General features: G+C 47.2%; 1 protein-coding gene and 1 non-coding gene across 4 annotated transcripts; both read right to left on the minus strand.

Annotated features, from left to right (window-relative positions):
• Positions 1-1,318: 1,318 nt before the first annotated feature.
• On the minus strand, positions 1,319-12,862 carry LOC110088261 (aurora kinase B). 3 transcript variants are annotated; one of them, XM_072977127.2, is made up of 10 exons: positions 12,718-12,862; positions 10,816-10,880; positions 10,653-10,701; positions 8,387-8,531; positions 5,799-5,862; positions 5,468-5,665; positions 4,014-4,152; positions 3,616-3,764; positions 2,644-2,818; positions 1,319-1,841 (listed from the first exon to the last, which is right to left on the minus strand). In XM_072977127.2, the coding sequence occupies exons 3-10, from the start codon at positions 10,698-10,700 to the stop codon at positions 1,665-1,667; spliced, it is 1,095 nt and encodes a 364-aa protein (XP_072833228.2). In that variant the 5' UTR covers position 10,701; positions 10,816-10,880; positions 12,718-12,862; the 3' UTR covers positions 1,319-1,664. The 3 variants fall into 3 exon arrangements, with proteins under 3 accessions (XP_072833228.2, XP_072833227.2, XP_072833230.2); XM_072977126.2 differs by having other exon boundaries at positions 10,653-10,880; XM_072977129.2 differs by lacking the exon at positions 10,653-10,701 and having other exon boundaries at positions 12,718-12,861.
• A 2,587-nt stretch (positions 12,863-15,449) lies between these two features.
• Positions 15,450-15,582, minus strand: LOC140701560 (U8 small nucleolar RNA). The gene has a single exon (XR_012080451.2). It is a non-coding gene; the product is annotated as a U8 small nucleolar RNA (small nucleolar RNA).
• Positions 15,583-17,294: the final 1,712 nt, after the last annotated feature.

Genomic DNA, 17,294 nt, shown 5'->3' on the forward strand with positions numbered 1-17,294 from the left:
GCGTCCGAAGCTGAGGCAAAAAAACACTGCAGCAGTTTTCACGCTGTGATCTTGTCAGGCAAAACAACTAATATGCGAAGGAGGAAAAACACACACACACACACACACCGGAAAAAAATGTGGCTTCCCCTCACACTGTAGGAAATATGTTAGGCTCCAAGGCGCCAGAGGACATGTTGGGAGATGGGAGACCAAACAGACCACCTCTGGGGGCCCCCTGACAGGAAGAGGCCTTCTCCTGTTCTCCATGAGGGGCTAATATTAATATTCTCTCTCAAAGAGAGAGAAGGGCCCAAGTGGCTTTCCACGGGTTCCCACAGCATTTCCCTGCCTGAGGTGGGACCAGCCAAGGTCGTCATCACTTGGCTCCCTTGAAAATCCCACCAATGTCCACTTAAAGCCTGGGTCTTCTTTTGTCAAAAAGGCTCGGTCCCTGGACAGAAACCAAGCCCACATATTTCAAGGCCGTTTACCAGCATGCTAGTATTTTAGGGTTTGTGATCCATCTTAAGAGCCTTAAAAATGGCACCCATATTGCTGAGGAGGGGGAAAGGGGGGGGATTAAAAATGGCATTGCTGCCATGATGAAAGCACTGCATCCCCCCCCTTGGTACATCGGGCCACCAGTTGTGAACCACTGAGTTAAATGGCCATGAATTAATTAATGCCACCTTTTTCCTGAATTTCTGTGGCTTAGGCAGGGTTGGCTCACTCTGGTGAACGGCAGGGATGGGCATCTTTCCCTCTGGGTTGTTTCTCTTTCCATTTAATTCCTCTGCCCTCACATCCTATATGGGAGCAGGTGCCTTTCTTTTTCCCCACAACAGAGAAAATGCAAAGGGAAAGACAAACCTAAAGGGACAAAGCTGTGGTACGGGGTTCAGTTTTCAATCTAAGAGAGACACCCCAAGAAGCCACCCCTACCTTGCGGTTTACTTCAAATTGCATCCTCAATTTTTGGAAGCCATCTGTTGCAGCATGCAATGTTGCCTTTACTCTTTCAAACCCTTACACAGGAACCCTACAGCACCGGGGGGGGGGGGGGAATATCCCCACCTCATTCCCCCACTCCCTACCCACCCTTTATAGCTAGACAATCAGAACCGTTTCAGAAAACATGAAGAGGGTGCTTGATGGCAAGGTTAAACTCCTTTGCAAAAAGCATCCTACAGAACGCATTTAAGGCCAACAGGAAACAGGCAACTGCTATCCCCAGATCGAGTCCTCTGTGCCAATCCAACCACTGGGAATCTCTGCCGAACCCTGAATTCACCAGTAGCTATTAAACACAAATTAAGATAAAGGAAGCACACACTCATCCAAGTCCAGAGACAATGTTTAATAAATCATAAAAGTCACTGTAGGAAATATATACAGGAAGATAACACCAACCTTAGTATAGTTTGAGCCACTGCAGGCTTATTGAAAATGAGACTTAATCTTGTAGTCAAACTCTGCAACTCTAGTTGAAGGCCAGGGTTTCCAATATGTACAGTGTCAAGCATGTAATCAGAAACAGTGTGCAAAAGACTTAAGTTTCTGTAAAAGAATACCCTTCTTCCCTGCCTCCCCCCATATTAAAATTTTTCCAGGCAATGGTGAAATGGAATATTGGCACAATTCAGTTATATACAATTTCCCTCCCTGAGTATCTTTACGCAGAACTAGTTCATGGGCACAGGGTTGAAGACTGGAGGCAACACCCGCTTTGAGTTGGCTTTCACCCAAGGGTGGTCCATCACAGCCTGGAGTGATAACCGTTCTGACGGGTTATGGCGCAGTAGCTTCGTAATCAAGTCCCGGGCCCCATCTGTGACAAATGGCGGAAACTTGAGATCAACCTGTTTGAAGGAACGGAAAACAGAACATCTCAACAAAAGCAGAACCCAAACATAAGCAAGCAAGGAGAGGCTAGAAGTCCGAGACAAAGACCTTCTCAGTTTCTGAAAACTCTCTTTTTCTTGAACCACCAAGACACCTCTGTTTTTTGCCTGGCTAACCTTTTAAAACAAGAACCAAGCACAACTCTAAACAGGTTCCTGCAAGCCCAGAACTTCCATTACTCATACTGAGATATTCAGTCCCCAGGCAGACGATCAAGAACCGCCCAGTCCCGTAGCAAGGAGTTCTTGTCACAAACTAGGGCTTACCACAGAGTTAATTGGCAGTGAAGCCAAATTAGGACAGCTCTTCTTCACTTACGTTGGTGACAACCATAGCTAAGGTGGCATTGAAAGAGAGTGAAGCACATTCCAGACTGGAACTTTGGATACTAGCCTCAACCTGCCAGCCCAATCTTAACTTTAATCCTCAAAGCCATCCTGCCGAGTAAGCTGGTCTGAGAGAAGGAGCCAAGGGCACCCAAGAAGCTTCAAGGCAGAGTATAGATATGAGCTTAGGTTTCACATTGAGTCTACTAATCGAGATTAGTAACAAGACAGTCTCATTTTCATATCCACTCTGGATTATAAAGGTTATAAAACCACCAAATTTGTCCAGTAGGCTATGGACGGGCAGAAATCCTTATTTGCTTTATCAATTATTATGCCCATTTTATTACACTTTAATCTTATTATCTGGCTGAGCAAGCCAACTCTGCCCGGCTGTCACCGAGTCCTATAAGCACAGAGTGGGAAGGCTCACCGAGACAATGCGGCGGTAGGTCCCGGAGTGGGAAGAGCTCTCAAAGGGCGGGTGCCCCACTAGGAACTCGTAGCACAGCACCCCGATGCACCAGAGGTCCACCTTCTCGTCGTGGGCTTTGCCTTCGATCATCTCCGGCGGCAAGTAGTCCAGAGTTCCACACATGGTCTTTCTCCTGAGACAGGGGAAGAGGGTACAAGAATCAGAACCAGGAGAATCAAAAGGAGCCCGGCCATTGAAGAAGGCTGAAACTGGGCCTTCCATATCCACCACGACCCCTTTCAGTGTATATGTACTGTATGCTATCAAGTCAATACAGTGGTGCCTCGCTTAACGATGTTAATTGGTTAAAAAAAAAAAACACATCGCTATGGGAAAACATCGCTAAGCAAAATACCATTTCCCATAGGAATGCATTGAAAACTGGATAATCCGTTCCAATGGGAACGGATTACCGTCCTTAAGCGAAAATCGCCATAGGAAACATCACTAAGCGAAACGCGGTTCCCCCATTGGAATGCATTGAATACATTTCAATGCATTTCAGTGGTTTTGACAGGGGGACCTAAACTGTCATCGCTAAGCGAGGCAATGTCCCGAACATCGCTATGCGAAATTTCCCCATAGGAAACATCGCTAAACGGAGCGCAAAATCGCTCAAAAAACCTCATCGCTAAGCGAATACATCGTTAAACGAGGCAATCGCTAAGCGAGGCACCACTGTACAGTACTGACTTATGGCAACCCTTTTCAAGGTATTCCAGGTAGAGAATACTCCGAAGTGGTTTCCCCTTCCCTTCTTCTGGAGGGAAATCCCTGGGACTGTGCAGCTTGCCCAAGGCCACCCAGGCTGGCTGTCCTCCCAGAAGGCCCAATGGGGGAACTGAACTCACAGCCAAAGACCTAAAACACTGAGCTATCCAGACCCCCCTTTCAGCATCCCACTGCAAAGTAACAGAGAACGCCGCTTACCTGAGTGAGGGGGCATGTACCGACCAGCCAAAGTCGGCAATCTTCAGCTCTCCTTTGAGCCCCGTAAGCAAATTTTCTGGCTTGATGTCGCGGTGGATCACCTTCTTACTATGACAGTATATAAGGGCATCTGCCAGTTCTTCCATGTACTGTAAAAGAGGCAAAACAGATGCCACGGCCTTGCTTTCCAATATTAAACGTCCCACCTCTGCTGCTTTTGCACACTGAGGAATAGGACAGACCAAGCCACTCTGTACCACCCAAAGCCAAACCATGACACAAGAACAACATTTTGGACAGAAAAGTTTGGAATTCCTCCCTCCATATAGGATCAAAAGGTCCCAACAGTTTTTTTTCCCTTTTTCCGGAGGGCCGGGAAGGAGAAGGGGGTGGCTCACCGTGGCTGTCCTCCTCTCGTCAAAGCGCTGATACTTTTGGAGTTCCTTGTAGAGCTCCCCACGAGGGGCGTACTCCAGGATCAGGTACACGCGCTTCCGGTCATGGAAATAGTTATAGAGGCGCAGGATATTGGGGTGACTGTAGAAAATGGGGGGGGGGAGAGATAAAGAATCTGCAGTCAAGGGGCAGCAAAAAGACAGAGGAAAGGAGGTCATAATAATGGGAGGAAATAAGGGGATCTTTAAAAACAGAGGGGCTAGAGACCCATAGTGACTCAGTTGCCCCGTGTCCTGCAAGAATGCCAGAATATTCTGTGGCCTCCATATTTCAGAAGCAATCAGCCTGGACCACACTACCCAGACTGCTCTCTCACACACACTCCAAATTTTGTAATTCAGCTCTCTGCTTGAAAGAGATAGCAGTATGGGCACAAAAATGCATATGTAATAAAACACATGTAAGAAATGTGTGCTGTGAGAAAATATTTTCAAACCTTGTGTTTCAAAAACGGAATTTAAATGCAGTTTTTTTAAAAAAACAAGTGATGGTTAAATCAAAATTGCCACCCAGAGTAGACCTTTGGTCTAGATGGGCGGGGCAGAAATCTAAATAAATAAAAAAAAAAACAAAAATACAGCTCGATTGGTTCACTTTTCCAGCATTAATGTAGCTACTTACAAGGACAATATTCCCAAATCCATGGGATCTAAAAGTGAAACAGCTTCTAGTTCCCTTCTTTTCTTTCTTTCTTTTTTTGTGACCAAAGGAAGAAACTCATAAAGAAAAATGAAGACTAAAAGCAGTACCCTAAGTCTGTAATACTCCAATCAGTCTTTTGATGAAATATTTCCAAACTGGGACCATAAGACAAGCAAGATTTTTAAGCCAATTACTTATCCTGGTTTAACGAGGATTCTTTCAGAATTCCTGTTCAGGACAGAGGAGGACGGCACCCCACTGCAAGGGTGGAAAACATCTTTCAGCCCAAGAAATTCAAAAAAAGCCTCAGCTGATAGTTAGGACCAAAACTGTAGTTTCAAACAGGCAGAGAGTGTGTGTGTGTGGGCTGGTGATCACAGAGTAATTGGCAGCCTTTTGCTCCTGAGAGAGGGGAGTAAAAATTCCAAACCAGGTTGCAAAGAAAGAGGCTTCAGGCTGCAGGGGATGGAGATCACCTTTCACAGACCTACGCCACCCATTTTTGGACCCCTGTGTACAGTTTTTCTACACTACCCAAGGAGTTGTGCTAAGCCTGAAGAAGTGGGATTTTCTCCACGAAAGTTTCCAATTTGTTTGTTAGTGGACCAATAGAAGGTACCCGCTACTCTTACATGGGTATGATATTGGGAGACCACATGGCCGTTTGCTTGTTCTCATTTGAAAAAGCTTTCACTAGCTAAACTCACCATCCTTTCCTCACCCTGGAATCCCAAAGACTGGCTCTTCCCAGTACCTGAGATGACACTGTATCTCGATCTCCCTCCGCAGCTGGTGCTCCACGCCTTCCTTCTCCATTTGAGACTTGAAGAGCACCTTGAGAGCTACTATGAACTTGGTTTCTTTCGTCCGGGCGAGGTAGACGTTGCCGAACTTCCCTCTGCCCAGAGGCCGCCCAATCTCAAAGTCTTCAATGGTGAACTCGCGCTTTGTCCTGAATTCCAGAATAATTCAACATATTGCAATCCTGTGAGTAGCCAAAACACACTGGGAGGGGGGCCAAGTCCTCACAGGGTTTAGCCACTCATCCCTCCCGGCTCCCCTAAAAGCACTAAAAACAAACTCACTCTGATGCTTCCTGTGCCGGAAGAGCGTTGGAAGTAGACTCAACGGGTACTCGGCCTGCAACAGCTGTAGAAACGGAAGACAAAGCCAGGGTATTCTCTGCTCAACAAGGAAACAACACACAATATAAGATTTGGTGGGAAATTCAGGACCGAGAGAAGGAAACACTTCTCAGCACAGTACCCAGCTGAACTGTGGAATTCACAGCCACATAACCACGATACAGTGATGACTGCCAATGTAAACAGTTCTAAAAGGGAATTAATAAATAAATTCTTGAACTTTAGGGCCATCAGTGACTACCCAGGAGGATGGTTCTGGATCGCCTTCGGTATCAGAAGCAGCATGCTTCTGTATCTCAGCTGCTGGAGGGAGCATGAGAAGGAGGATGCTAGTATACCGTGTTTCTCCGATAATAAGACACTGTCTTATTATTTTTTGGGGAAAGAAAAACACCAGAGGGCTTATTTTCAGGGGAGGGCTTATTTTAATGAACATTGACAGCACTCATCTCGCCCTTGTTGGTCCTTCGGAAGCCGGCCGGAGGGTGAGGTGGGCGGGGGGAGGAAGGAATCTCCTGCCGCCCCTGCTCGCTATGGGAAGCCGGCAATTCCTCTTGCGGAGCCGGCCGGCTCCTGCTGTTGTTGTTGCTGCTGCTGCTCCCGGGAGCTGGAAGGCTGGCCCGGCTGGTCCGCGCTTTCTCTCGCCCAGGCGCGCCTTTCTTGCCGAGCCTGCACCCGCTGCCACCCCGCCTGCCCTCCTTTCGCTGCCCGGCAATGGGACGGCGGGGCTGCTAGATGGGCAGCAGCTCCTCCCCCGGCGGTGGTGGGTCAGGCACGCCCCTCTCGGCTCCCGGTCCCCATGGCTCGGTAGGGGCCTCCGGCTGCCGCTGCCCAGAGACGCCTTTGCTCAGCCCCCAGTGGCAGCCATGGAGGCTCCTGCGGCTCCGGCCGCCGTCGCCGCCGTGCCTGCCTTCCCCCGGGCCTCCCGAGGCGTCACCCTTGTCTCTAGCCTCCTCGTGGTGAGTCCATCGCCGGCAAGTGCCGGTTTGGGGTGGCCGCGGCAGAAGCAGCCTCGCCGGCGGGAGGGTGGTTGGAAGGGTGGGAGCTGCAGGCCAGGGACTCTGGGGGGCACCTCGGCAATGAGGGAGGGGGTGGAGCAGCTTTCCTGAGGGGGGAGAGGGTGATGTCACAAAAAGGAAGCCCCATCTTTCACCCACCCGACTGGCCGGCGGCCTTTCTCTCCGCCCACTGGTCACCACCGGCGGGGCGAAGAGGCTCCGCCGCCCTTGTTGGTCCTTTGGAAGCCAGCCAGAGGGTGAGGTGGGCGGGGGGGAGGAAGGAATCTCCTGCCGCCCCTGTTCACTATGGGAAGCCGGCAATTCCTCTTGTGGAGCCGTCCGGCTCCTGCTGCTGTTGCTGCTGCTCCCGGGAGCTGGAAGGCTGGCCCCGGCGGTCCATGCTTTCTCTCGCCCAGGCGCGCCTTTCTTGTCAAGCCCGCGCCCACCGCCGCCCCGCCTGCCCTTGCCCGCCTGCCCTGCTTTCGCTGCCCGGTAATGGGATGGCGTGGCGCAAAAATCAATCTCAATAGGGCTTATTTTCGGGGGAGGGCTTATTTTAGAGGAATGTTACACAGTAAGGGGAGGGCTTATTTTCGGGATAGGTCTTATTATTGGAGAAACACGGTACTAATGTCCCACTTGTGGACTTCAAGGCAAGTGTTTGGTCAGCATGTGATCAGAAAGCTGGAAAATAAGACTTTTGGTGGTTAGGGCTCTCCTTGAAAACAGTACAGAAACATCAGAAGATCCTGAGATCAGTGTGGGTGCTGCATTTTATCTCAGGTACCAACAAGATAAGACCATATATCCCCAGTCTTGACATCTCTCCATTGGCTCCCTGTTAGTTTCTGCGCTCAAATCAAGCTGCCAGCCCTCTCGTATAAAACCCTAAACAGTTTAGGTTCTTGATGCCTGTCAGAATGTTTTCTCCTACAAAACAACTACCTGTCTCACCCACTCTTCACAGTCCAAGATGTTAAAAACAGTAACATCAAGGGAGGCCAGAAGAGGACACACCAGGAACCTGGCTTTTTTTGGTTGTGGACCCGCACTTCTGGAAAAAAACTTCCATCAGAGGTTCACAGGGCACTTCCCAAGGCAGTCTTTAAATAGTAAAAACAAAAGATTTTAAAGTTGCCTTTTATTAGCTATCGTCCTTGCAATGTCCAATATCGTCCTAATTTGTTAATCTAAAGATAGGTTAGCTAGTCAGTGGTTTTATGGATTCCGTGTTTGTCCATTTGTATTTGTATATTGTTTTGTACTGATTATACCTTTATTCGTATACCTTGCTATAAACCGCTCAGAGTGTGTTGCATTATTGGGTGGAAGATAAGTTGAAATATATAAATAAACATGACTCTTCCTGTATTGCTACAGATTTGGAAAAGCCCAAACAGCCAGCAACTTTACTGTCCATTGTGTGCCGGCACTAGTGGACTACGTCAGGCCATTTCGGCATCACAACCAAAGAGTTCATACAGTGTTTCCAAGACCACAACAGCATCACATAAGGAAAGAATATCTCACCTGGGTTTTGTGAACTGGACATCTTCAAACCCTGTTTTATGCTATTAGTAAGAGCCCTTTGCGCCAGAAGCGATCCAGAAGGGGTGCTGTATGCACTGCTGGTATCCTTATAGGGAACTCGCTGAGAGTCTGTCTGGCTTTTAAACTGATAGGGAAGAAAAGAGACATTTATTTATTTATTTATTTATTTTATTTCTATCCCGCCTATCTGGTCTTATTCGACCACTCTAGGCGGCTTACAAATCACAGCAATAAAATCTAAAAACATTATAAATTAATAAAAATAAAAGTCAAAATGATATAGAAAGAGAAAGATCGTCAGGGGTTAGCTGTTGGGAAGGCCTGCCTATACATAAGTGTTTTTAATTGTTTCTTGAAAATACCCAGCGAGGGAGCGGCGCGGATCTCAGGAGGTAAGTTATTCCATAGGCGAGGAGCCACCGCCGAGAAGGCCCGATTTCTGGTCTTCTCATTCCGGGCCTCTCTCGGCGTCAGGCTCCTCAGCCTCACCTCCTGGCTCGCACGAGTGACCCGGGTAGATCTTGGTGGGAGAAGGCGTTCCGCCAGATATTGAGGTCCTAAACCGTTTAGGGCTTTATAAGTAAGCATCAATACTTTGAAGTCGATGCGGAATCGGATGGGCAGCCAATGCAACGCGGCCAGGGTGGGGGAGATATGTTGGTATCTTCTCACTCCACTAAGTAATCTGGCCGCAGCATTCTGCACCACCTGTAGTTTCCGCAGCAGCCTCAAAGGTAGCCCCACGTAGAGCGCATTACAGTGGTCTAATCTTGAGATTACAAGCGCGTGTACCAAAGTAGTGAGAGCCCCCACGTCGAGATAGGGTCGCAGCTGGGCAATCCGCCTAAGATGGAAAAATGCGGTACGGACCACAGACGCCACCTGAGATTCCATGGTGAGGGCCGGGTCCAGATGTATCCCCAAGCTGCGAACCCCATTGCTGGCAGGCAGGGTCACCCCCCCAAAAATGAGGGAGTTTCCCAAATCCCCAGCTGTGGGAAGTCCATCTCCCCCCACCCCCCCGAGGCTTCATGGAAGGTACACTGAATATAGCAAAGTAAGAAAAAAATGCAGTGGTGCCTCGCAAGACAGGCACCCCGTTTAATGACGAAACTGCATTACGACGAACTTTTTGCAATCGCAAAAGCAATCGCTTTACGATGGTTTCAATGGGGGAATTTTGCTTTGCGATGATCGGTTCCCTGCTTCGGGAACCGAGTCTTGCAAAACGATGATTTTAAAACAGCTGATCGGCGGTTTCAAAATGGCCACCGGGTAAAAAAAATGGCTCCCCGCTCTTTTCTGGGACGGATTCCATGCTGCACAACCACCAAAAATGGCCACCCTATGGATGATCTTCGCTGAACAGTGAGTTTCAAGCCCCTAGGAACGCATTAATCGGGTTTTAATGCGTTTCTATGGGCTTTTTAATTTTACATTACGACGTTTTCGTTCTACAGCGATTTCGCTGGTACGAATTAACATTGTAATGCGAGGCACCACTGTACCACATGATGGCTGGGCATTGTGGCAGTTACTTTTCCAATCTCATGGAAAGAAGAAATTCCCATCCTAAGCCTTTCAGAGTAAAGTTATATCACTTCAGTGACAGCTAAGGTTCTTCTGTGCTGGAGCCTATACAGTACAGACAAGCAAGTTTTTGTGTTATCGAAACTGGTTAGGGGTAGCATATACTACAGTGTAGTAGATACCACCCTGAGGTCTTTCAGCAGTGGCCTTATTGTCTGTTTTATTTCTATGCAGTCTTTCTCCCAGTGAAGGGACCTAAGGCACTTGCATATGAATTAAATAAATTAGACTCAAAATACAATAAACTGCAAATTTAAGAAATTATTAACCATACTGTGGCTATCAAAATTAAAATGTTTAAAAACTTTAAAAGGACACTTTAAAAAGGAACATCAAGACTTGGTCCTGGTCAATCTGGTTCTTGGAAGCCTACCTTCTTCTTTTTTCCAGGAAAGTATGCCTTATTCCCTTTCTTCTCAGGATCTCCCAATAATAGTAAGAGTGGCAGGTGCCCAAGATTCAGTGTCCTCACAAAGAAATGGGAACTTATTTGTCAGAGCAGAGATACAGCCTAAAATTAATCAGCTAAGTCTTTATGATGTCTTATGCTGAATCCAAAGCATTAAAAAAATCCTTCTAAGAGCGCAATCCCATACACATCATTCCCTCCCAAGGCAATGGCCATCCTTGGAAATGGTATGATCCCCCAACTTACTTTGGAAAGGCTGCTGTAGATACTGCTCACATTTTCCTTATTTGCCATCCTGGGGGTGACAACGGTTCAGTTTCTTGCTTGGCTTCAGATCGCAAGCCCCCCACAGGAAGAAAAAGCCAGAAAGCTTGTCCCCCAAATTAGTATAGCTCCAGCGTCAAGATACCTGAAAATCTCTCTTCTCTCCCTCTGTATTGCTGTATAAGGCAAGTCACACCATAAGCCTGCGGGCTGAATGAAAGAAGAAAAAAATACTGAACCCAGATAACCCAGCAATAGGCAAAGCAAACAGTAGTCCTCCTAGTCCACATGAGAAAGCACAGGGAGGGAGGGAAGGGGGGGGAGAGTGAGAGAGCAACCCAAAGGCTTCAGGTGGAACTGGGAAAAAGGGCAGAAGAGAGCAACTCGAACGAGGACTGGGCTGGGGCACCTCCCTGATGAAGAAAGGCTACGCAGTGTTTGGGGCTCTTGAGTCTAGAGAAAAGGCGCCTGAGGGGGGGGGGACATGATGGAGACGTATAAAATGATGCAGGGGATACATATAAAGTGGAGAGAGGGCAGCTCTTTTCCCTCTCACGCAATCCCAGAACCAGGGGACATCCACTCCAATGAGTGTTGGGAGAATGAGAATGGGCCAAAGAAAAGATTTCTTGTCCTGCTGAAACAAAACCAGTCAACTAAGGTTCTTTGACCGTCTTCTATAAGGGAAAACACTTCTTCCTATATTTATTTAAATTATTTATATGCCGGCTTCCTCCCTGTGCAGGTAGGGGACCCAAGGCGGCTCACAAGAGATTAAAGCAACAAATTTAGAAACACTATATATAAATATCACTTTGTAAAAAACAAAACAATTGAAGATATACCAAGCTAAAAAAAGTAACCACAAAAACAATTCAAAGACATTTAAAAAAACTGTAAGTTAATAACCAGCATTTCTGAGATCCCATACTACCTGCCTGAAATCTTTGCCTGAAGACAGAAAGACGGTGGGGCCAACCTAGCTTCCCCGGGGCAGGGCGCTCCAAAGCCTGGGAGCAGCCACCGAGAAGGCCCTCTCTCGTGCCCTCACCAAGCCAGCCTGGAAAAGGGCTTGAACCGAGAGGAGGGCCACCCCAGATATTATAAGCTCAGGAGGATCATGGGGGCTGATAAGATCATTCAAATAGCACATTTAATAACAGTATCTGGGGCATCTTTACTAATTAGTTGGCTCGGAATTGTTTATTGTGTTTTGAAGGAAGAGTTAAATTATGCTATGAGTGCTTATGACTTGATCATATTTCAGTGGTTTAGGAATCTGGCTATGGAGCCAGAGGTTAGGAGTTCAATTCCTTGACCAGGGCTGGACTCCACGTTCAACAGGGGGACCCTTTCCAGCTCTGCAGCTCTAAAAGTATGAAGATCTTGTTGTTTTGCAGATTATGTTGGGGCAGGGGGAATCCCAGCTCAGTGGTTAAGCAGCATCTGCTTCACCTGCAGAAGTACTGCTTGACTGAACCAATCTGTGGCCACAGCTGATACAAAAGGATGCTCCTGTTATTCCAGGGCCACTATCCACCCCAAGCAGACTAGGCTTCGAGAGGCTGGGTGGAAGGTGAAGGTTAAATATGAGTGGCTCAAACACAACCCCCGGCAAAAATCAAAAGAAAAATAAGAATATAAAAAATTGAAAAGACAAAAACACATGGCACCTTAAAGACTAACTGTTGTTTTAAGTTTGTGTATGTTGATCGATATCCTTGCAGGGACTCACAACGGCTCCCTTTTCTACATCAACACACTTCTTGGGACACACGCAAAAAGCTTTATAAATCGGTTTAATCCGTCGATCCAAAGCATGGGAACGCAGGCATGACCCCCGGAAGCCCGGCTCCTCCCGCGCGACTCTAGGAACTAATGTCCCCCACTAAAAAAAAAAAAAGTAACGTTTCCAAACTCTACGCCTTTGGGGGAGACTCCGGGAAGGAAAGATGCGGCCCCGGGGAGAGGATCGGGGCTCCCCGCCCGGCCTTCCCTTTACAGCAGCCCGCTCCCTCCCGCGCGGCCTTCTCGGTTCCCGCTTTACCTGCGCACACCTCCTTCCCCATCGCTGTCGCGCCGCAGACTGAAGACTTTGGCCTTTCAAATCTACCCTCCACAAGCCTCATTGGCTGGCGCGGCGTTGCGTAGGTCCACCGGCAAACGCGCCTTCTGATTGGTGACAACGCGCCCGGCCGAACCCACTCTCGCGGCTCTTGCGTTTGCTCATTGGTTGCCTCGCCGCTCCCGCCCGAAGCCCTCCTCACAACACACTCCTCCCCTCGTGGGACGCTTCTGACCTCCCATTGGTCACGCATCCTCTTTTTTTATATACTTAAAGACGCTCAAACGGATGCGGAAGCACGTACTGATTAGTGGGCTCTGGGAGACGTCAATGGAGCTGGCTTCTGATTGGCTCATTTTAGGAATGCGCAAAGCGGCCGCTTGTCAGTCTCTACGAGACCAGCCAATAAGAAAGGAGGAAAGAGCAACGTAGGCGGCTACTCCGGCCATTTTGTGAGATGATAAATGAGGGATTGGGGAATCTGAATGGAAGGAAGGAGGGGGGGTAGGCAGAAGAGAACGCGTCCTAGCAACGAAAGAAGGGGCGGGACCTGCTACGAAAATCTAGGAAGGACATCCAATCAAAAGCAAGTGGCCCTGCAATTGCCAAGCAATGAGATATGAGAGGGGAAGAACCGATACCCACAGTCGACGTGATGGAAGTGGCAATTAGCCAATCAGAAGGCGGGGGGAAAAACATCGACGGGGAGCCACAGTTGCTTAACAACCTCACATAAATTTGGCATAAATTTTATGACTGGCTCAGAAATAGAGTGTAAATTAATATTTGATAATTGGAAGCCTATGATCAATTTAGAAATAGAATGTATATTACAACTAAGCTGTACCGCGAACTTAGGTACCTATGAAATGACTGACAGATGATGATGAGTATTTTATTTTAAAATGTTTATGTTGATTTGCGTTTTCCCTTCCTCCCTGCCCCAAGTCTGACCTGGTGAAGAGTCTTATGATAATGGAAAGCTCACTTAATTTTTATTTTTGGGGGCTGTGTGTGAGAGAGAGATATTTTCGTGGTCCAAAGGAGAAAAGAGGGGAAACAGAAAATTAGGTGAATTAGTTCAGTTAAAACTTTAATTGCGGTTTATAGTTTGCAAACCCTGAGCAAGGCTCTGTAACCATTGTACTTTCAGGCCCTTTGGAGGTCACTCGGTTGGTGTTAGTTGAAAAATCTTGAGACCCCATAACCATAAAAAGGTTTTAGATTTCTCCCAGGATGCCAAGTTCTTTGGATTGAAACAGTGACCACAGGAGATGTTTTTGAAGAGCAGGAAGTATAAAAGGAAGAAAACCTCTAGGATGCCTGTGCTGTATCACAAAGTTGTACATCAAAGTGTGTTGTAGTGTGGCCTTTGACCCTCCCTAGTATCTGTACACTTGCAGCTTTTAGGTTTAAACATTGTCTTTTAATGAGGTAAGCCACCTTGGGTCATTTTAAGGAGAAAGGCAGAGTAAAAAAATTAAAATAAATAAAGTAAAAACAAACAAAAAAATCACTTTGTGACTGCTGACCCTTCAAAGGAAACCGGTCCCAGAAAAAAGGCCAACGCAACTTGTCTTTTTTTTTTTAATCTTTTGGTTTTGTCTGACCTGGTGGTGTTCACTACCTTTCACAAGGCTCAAAGGTAAAAACTGTCAATATTCCCTACAGGAACACATAGGATTCCTCTGCCATCTTCTTTCCCCTTTGTTGTTGTTCAGTCGACTCCAACTCTGACCCCTGGACCAGGCCCTCCTGTCTTCCACTGCCTCCCAGACTTTGGTCAAATTCATTCTTGTAGCTTCGATGACCCTGTCCATCCACATCCATCTCGTCCTCTGTCATCCCCCTTCTCCTCTTGTTCACATTTTCCCAGCATCAGGGGCTTTTCCAGGAAGTCTTTTCTTCTCATGAGATGGCCAAAGTACTGGAGCCTCACCTTCAGGATCCGTCCTTCCAGTGAGCACTCAGGGTTGATTTCCTTTAGAATTGATAGGTTTGTTCTCCTTGCAGTCCAGGGGACTCTCAAGAGCCTCCTCCAGCCTATTCTCTTTTCCTTTCCAACATGAATTTTAAGAGATCTTAAAAAAAAAAAAAACTACACCCATTTCTCTCTCTTCTCTCCCCCCAATCTTTGCCCAAGTCTGAAGTCTATTTTCCTGTCTCCAGAGGATTTTTTCTGACAGAGCCCTAAAACAACAAACCATAAATCATTGCATATAAAATATACCCCCCAAGAGTCAATTGATATTTAATATGAAACTAATACAACTATTCATTCTGTTTCCATATATCTGATGAAGTGGACATGTCCAGGAAAGCTCCTATTAAAATACAAATAATCAGCCTTTCTAGGGCCCCCGTTTTCCTGTTGTTTCTTTGGATTTTCCCGGATTTTGCTTCAACATAGGTACTCCATCTCTTTCCTTCTGTTTATTTATTCAAGCAGATACTGACAACCACATGGTTAGTGGCTTATTCACATATTAAATTACTCTGGGCGTGTAAGATAAATCATAAACACTAACAGTAAGGTCAATAAAAACAATTCCATCAACGTACAGTATCTTAAACCGCCGCGCCAGAAACAATGTTACCCATTTGCTCCCACCCGCGTTAACTAGCTTATTTCAGTAAAGCGTTACTTTCCATTTCCGAAATTTATTTCTTTTTTTTGTAATACTGTTTCTGAGAAGGAAGCGACCGCCAGTGAGATCAGAAAGGAGCAAGCCGGGGTGTTGCTGGTTCCCGACCAGCGGAGACTCTTAATCAGGTCTCATCCGCTCTCCATTCATCATTTACTGTTCTCCCGGAGGAGGAACAGGTAAGGATATACCTCACTGACGATACAGAGCGCTTCGACACGCCGGGGCCGCCTTTCGGGACACAGCCACGCAAGTCACGGTGGCGCCCCGTTCAGCTTTTCCACGAAAGCCGCTCCCCAGCTTCGGTCGCTCCCCGTGCTTTCCGCCCTCCTGCCTCCGGGCCAGAGACCACCCGCAGACGTCGTGGGAACGAGGCACAAACAGCCCAGAGAGGAAAAAAAATCATCCTCTGTTTTCCCAGGGGCCACCGCGCCCGCCCTAATTTGCATAAAAGGCAGTGCCTATTGCTCCGGAAATACGGTGGCCCCGTATTGACTAGGCTACGAGGGCGCAGCTGTTCTGCTTTGCCCGCCTGTGCGGAAGGATAAGGAACAGAGGAAAAATGAATACTCTGCGAGCAGTTGAATCTGTATAACTTTAAAAAATAAAATAAAAAGGGAAGGGACGAAGATTAGAAATGTAAAGTTCCAAAATGCTATACAACCCCAAAGGCTTATTTGGCATCCAGAAAATGTTCCTGATCCTATGGGCCCGATATTCTCCCCCTACCACAGAGGCTGCCTGCAACTTCATATTACTGTATTTAGCTTGATTAATTTCTAGAAAGGACAAGAAGGTGCCGCTTGCTTGCTCAGCTCTCGTGTTCCACCCCATCTCAGGCTTCACTTTCTCCCAGAGTTGTTCTTGTAATTGCAACTCTCATAAGCCTCCACGCAGCACAACCACTCCCTCCCCGAGAAAGAAACCCAGGCGGAGGGGTGCCTCCAGAGGAAAAGGGTAACTTACGAATCTGGTCAACATTTCACAGGATGATGAAAATGCCTTTCTGTTCCTTTGGGTACAATTTGGTACCAAGAGGGTTTCCCTCCCCCCCCCAAAAAAAAATCAGATCTGCACATAATTCCTGTGAAATATTTGCACGCCCTTCACTAGCAAAAGCAGGGCTGGGGGAGAGAGCAGGGCTGTAATCTTTGTCAACTTAAAAGTGCCCTCCAGAGGTGCAGGGCTTAAACCCCGATTGCCTCTTAGCGTGCAAGGCAGCATGTCTTCCACGCAGGGGACTTGGTTGGGAGAGATTCCGATATAGTATTGTTGTTATTATGTGTGGTCAAGTCAAACCTGACTCTTGATGATCCTGTGAATTAGCATTCTCTGAAAGGTCCTGTCCTCTCAACGCTGCTCTTGCAGACTCAAACCTGTGGCTTCCTTTAGGGAGTCCATCTCATATTGGGTCTTCCTCTTTTCCCGCTGCCTTCCACTTTTCTCAGCATTATTGTTTTTTCCAGAGAATCCTGCCTTCTCAGGATCACTCAAAAGTAGGACAGCCTCAATTTCATCAATTTTTTTTTTTTGCCTCCAGTGATAGTTCAGGCTTGATTTGATCTAGGTTGACCATTATTGTACCATCATACCTGAATCACTTTTTATAGACTGCAGCAAAAGAACTGCAGTACAGTAAGCAAATACCATAAGCAAAGGGTCCTTGCATATTTTCTTTTTATTTGTAACCTAGAACCAATACCATGTTCTAGAGCAGTGGTTCTTAACCTTTGTTACCCAGGTGTTTTTGAACTGCAACTCCCAGAAACCTCAGCCAGCAGAGCTGATGGTGAAGGCTTCTGGGAGTTGCAGTCCAAAAACATCTGAGTAACAAAGGTTAAGAACCAGTGTTCTAGAGCAGTGGTCCCCAACCTTGGGCCTCCAGATGTTCTTGGACTTCAACTCCCAGATATC

Source organism: Pogona vitticeps, chromosome 6 (genome assembly GCF_051106095.1).
Source record: "Pogona vitticeps strain Pit_001003342236 chromosome 6, PviZW2.1, whole genome shotgun sequence".
Lineage (NCBI taxonomy): Eukaryota > Metazoa > Chordata > Lepidosauria > Squamata > Agamidae > Pogona > Pogona vitticeps.

What these genes read in the sequence shown, in the direction of transcription:
- LOC110088261 (XM_072977127.2), bottom strand. Translation starts at nt 10,700, where the DNA reads ATGGCAAATAAGGAAAATGTGAGCAGTATCTACAGCAGCCTTTCCAAA. An exon ending in TCTACAGCAGCCTTTCCAAA is followed by an intron (nt 8,532 to 10,652) that starts GTAAGTTGGGGG and finishes CTTCCCTATCAG; the next exon opens with TTTAAAAGCCAGACAGACTC. An exon ending in GAGATACAGTGTCATCTCAG is followed by an intron (nt 4,153 to 5,467) that starts GTACTGGGAAGA and finishes CATTTTCTACAG; the next exon opens with TCACCCCAATATCCTGCGCC.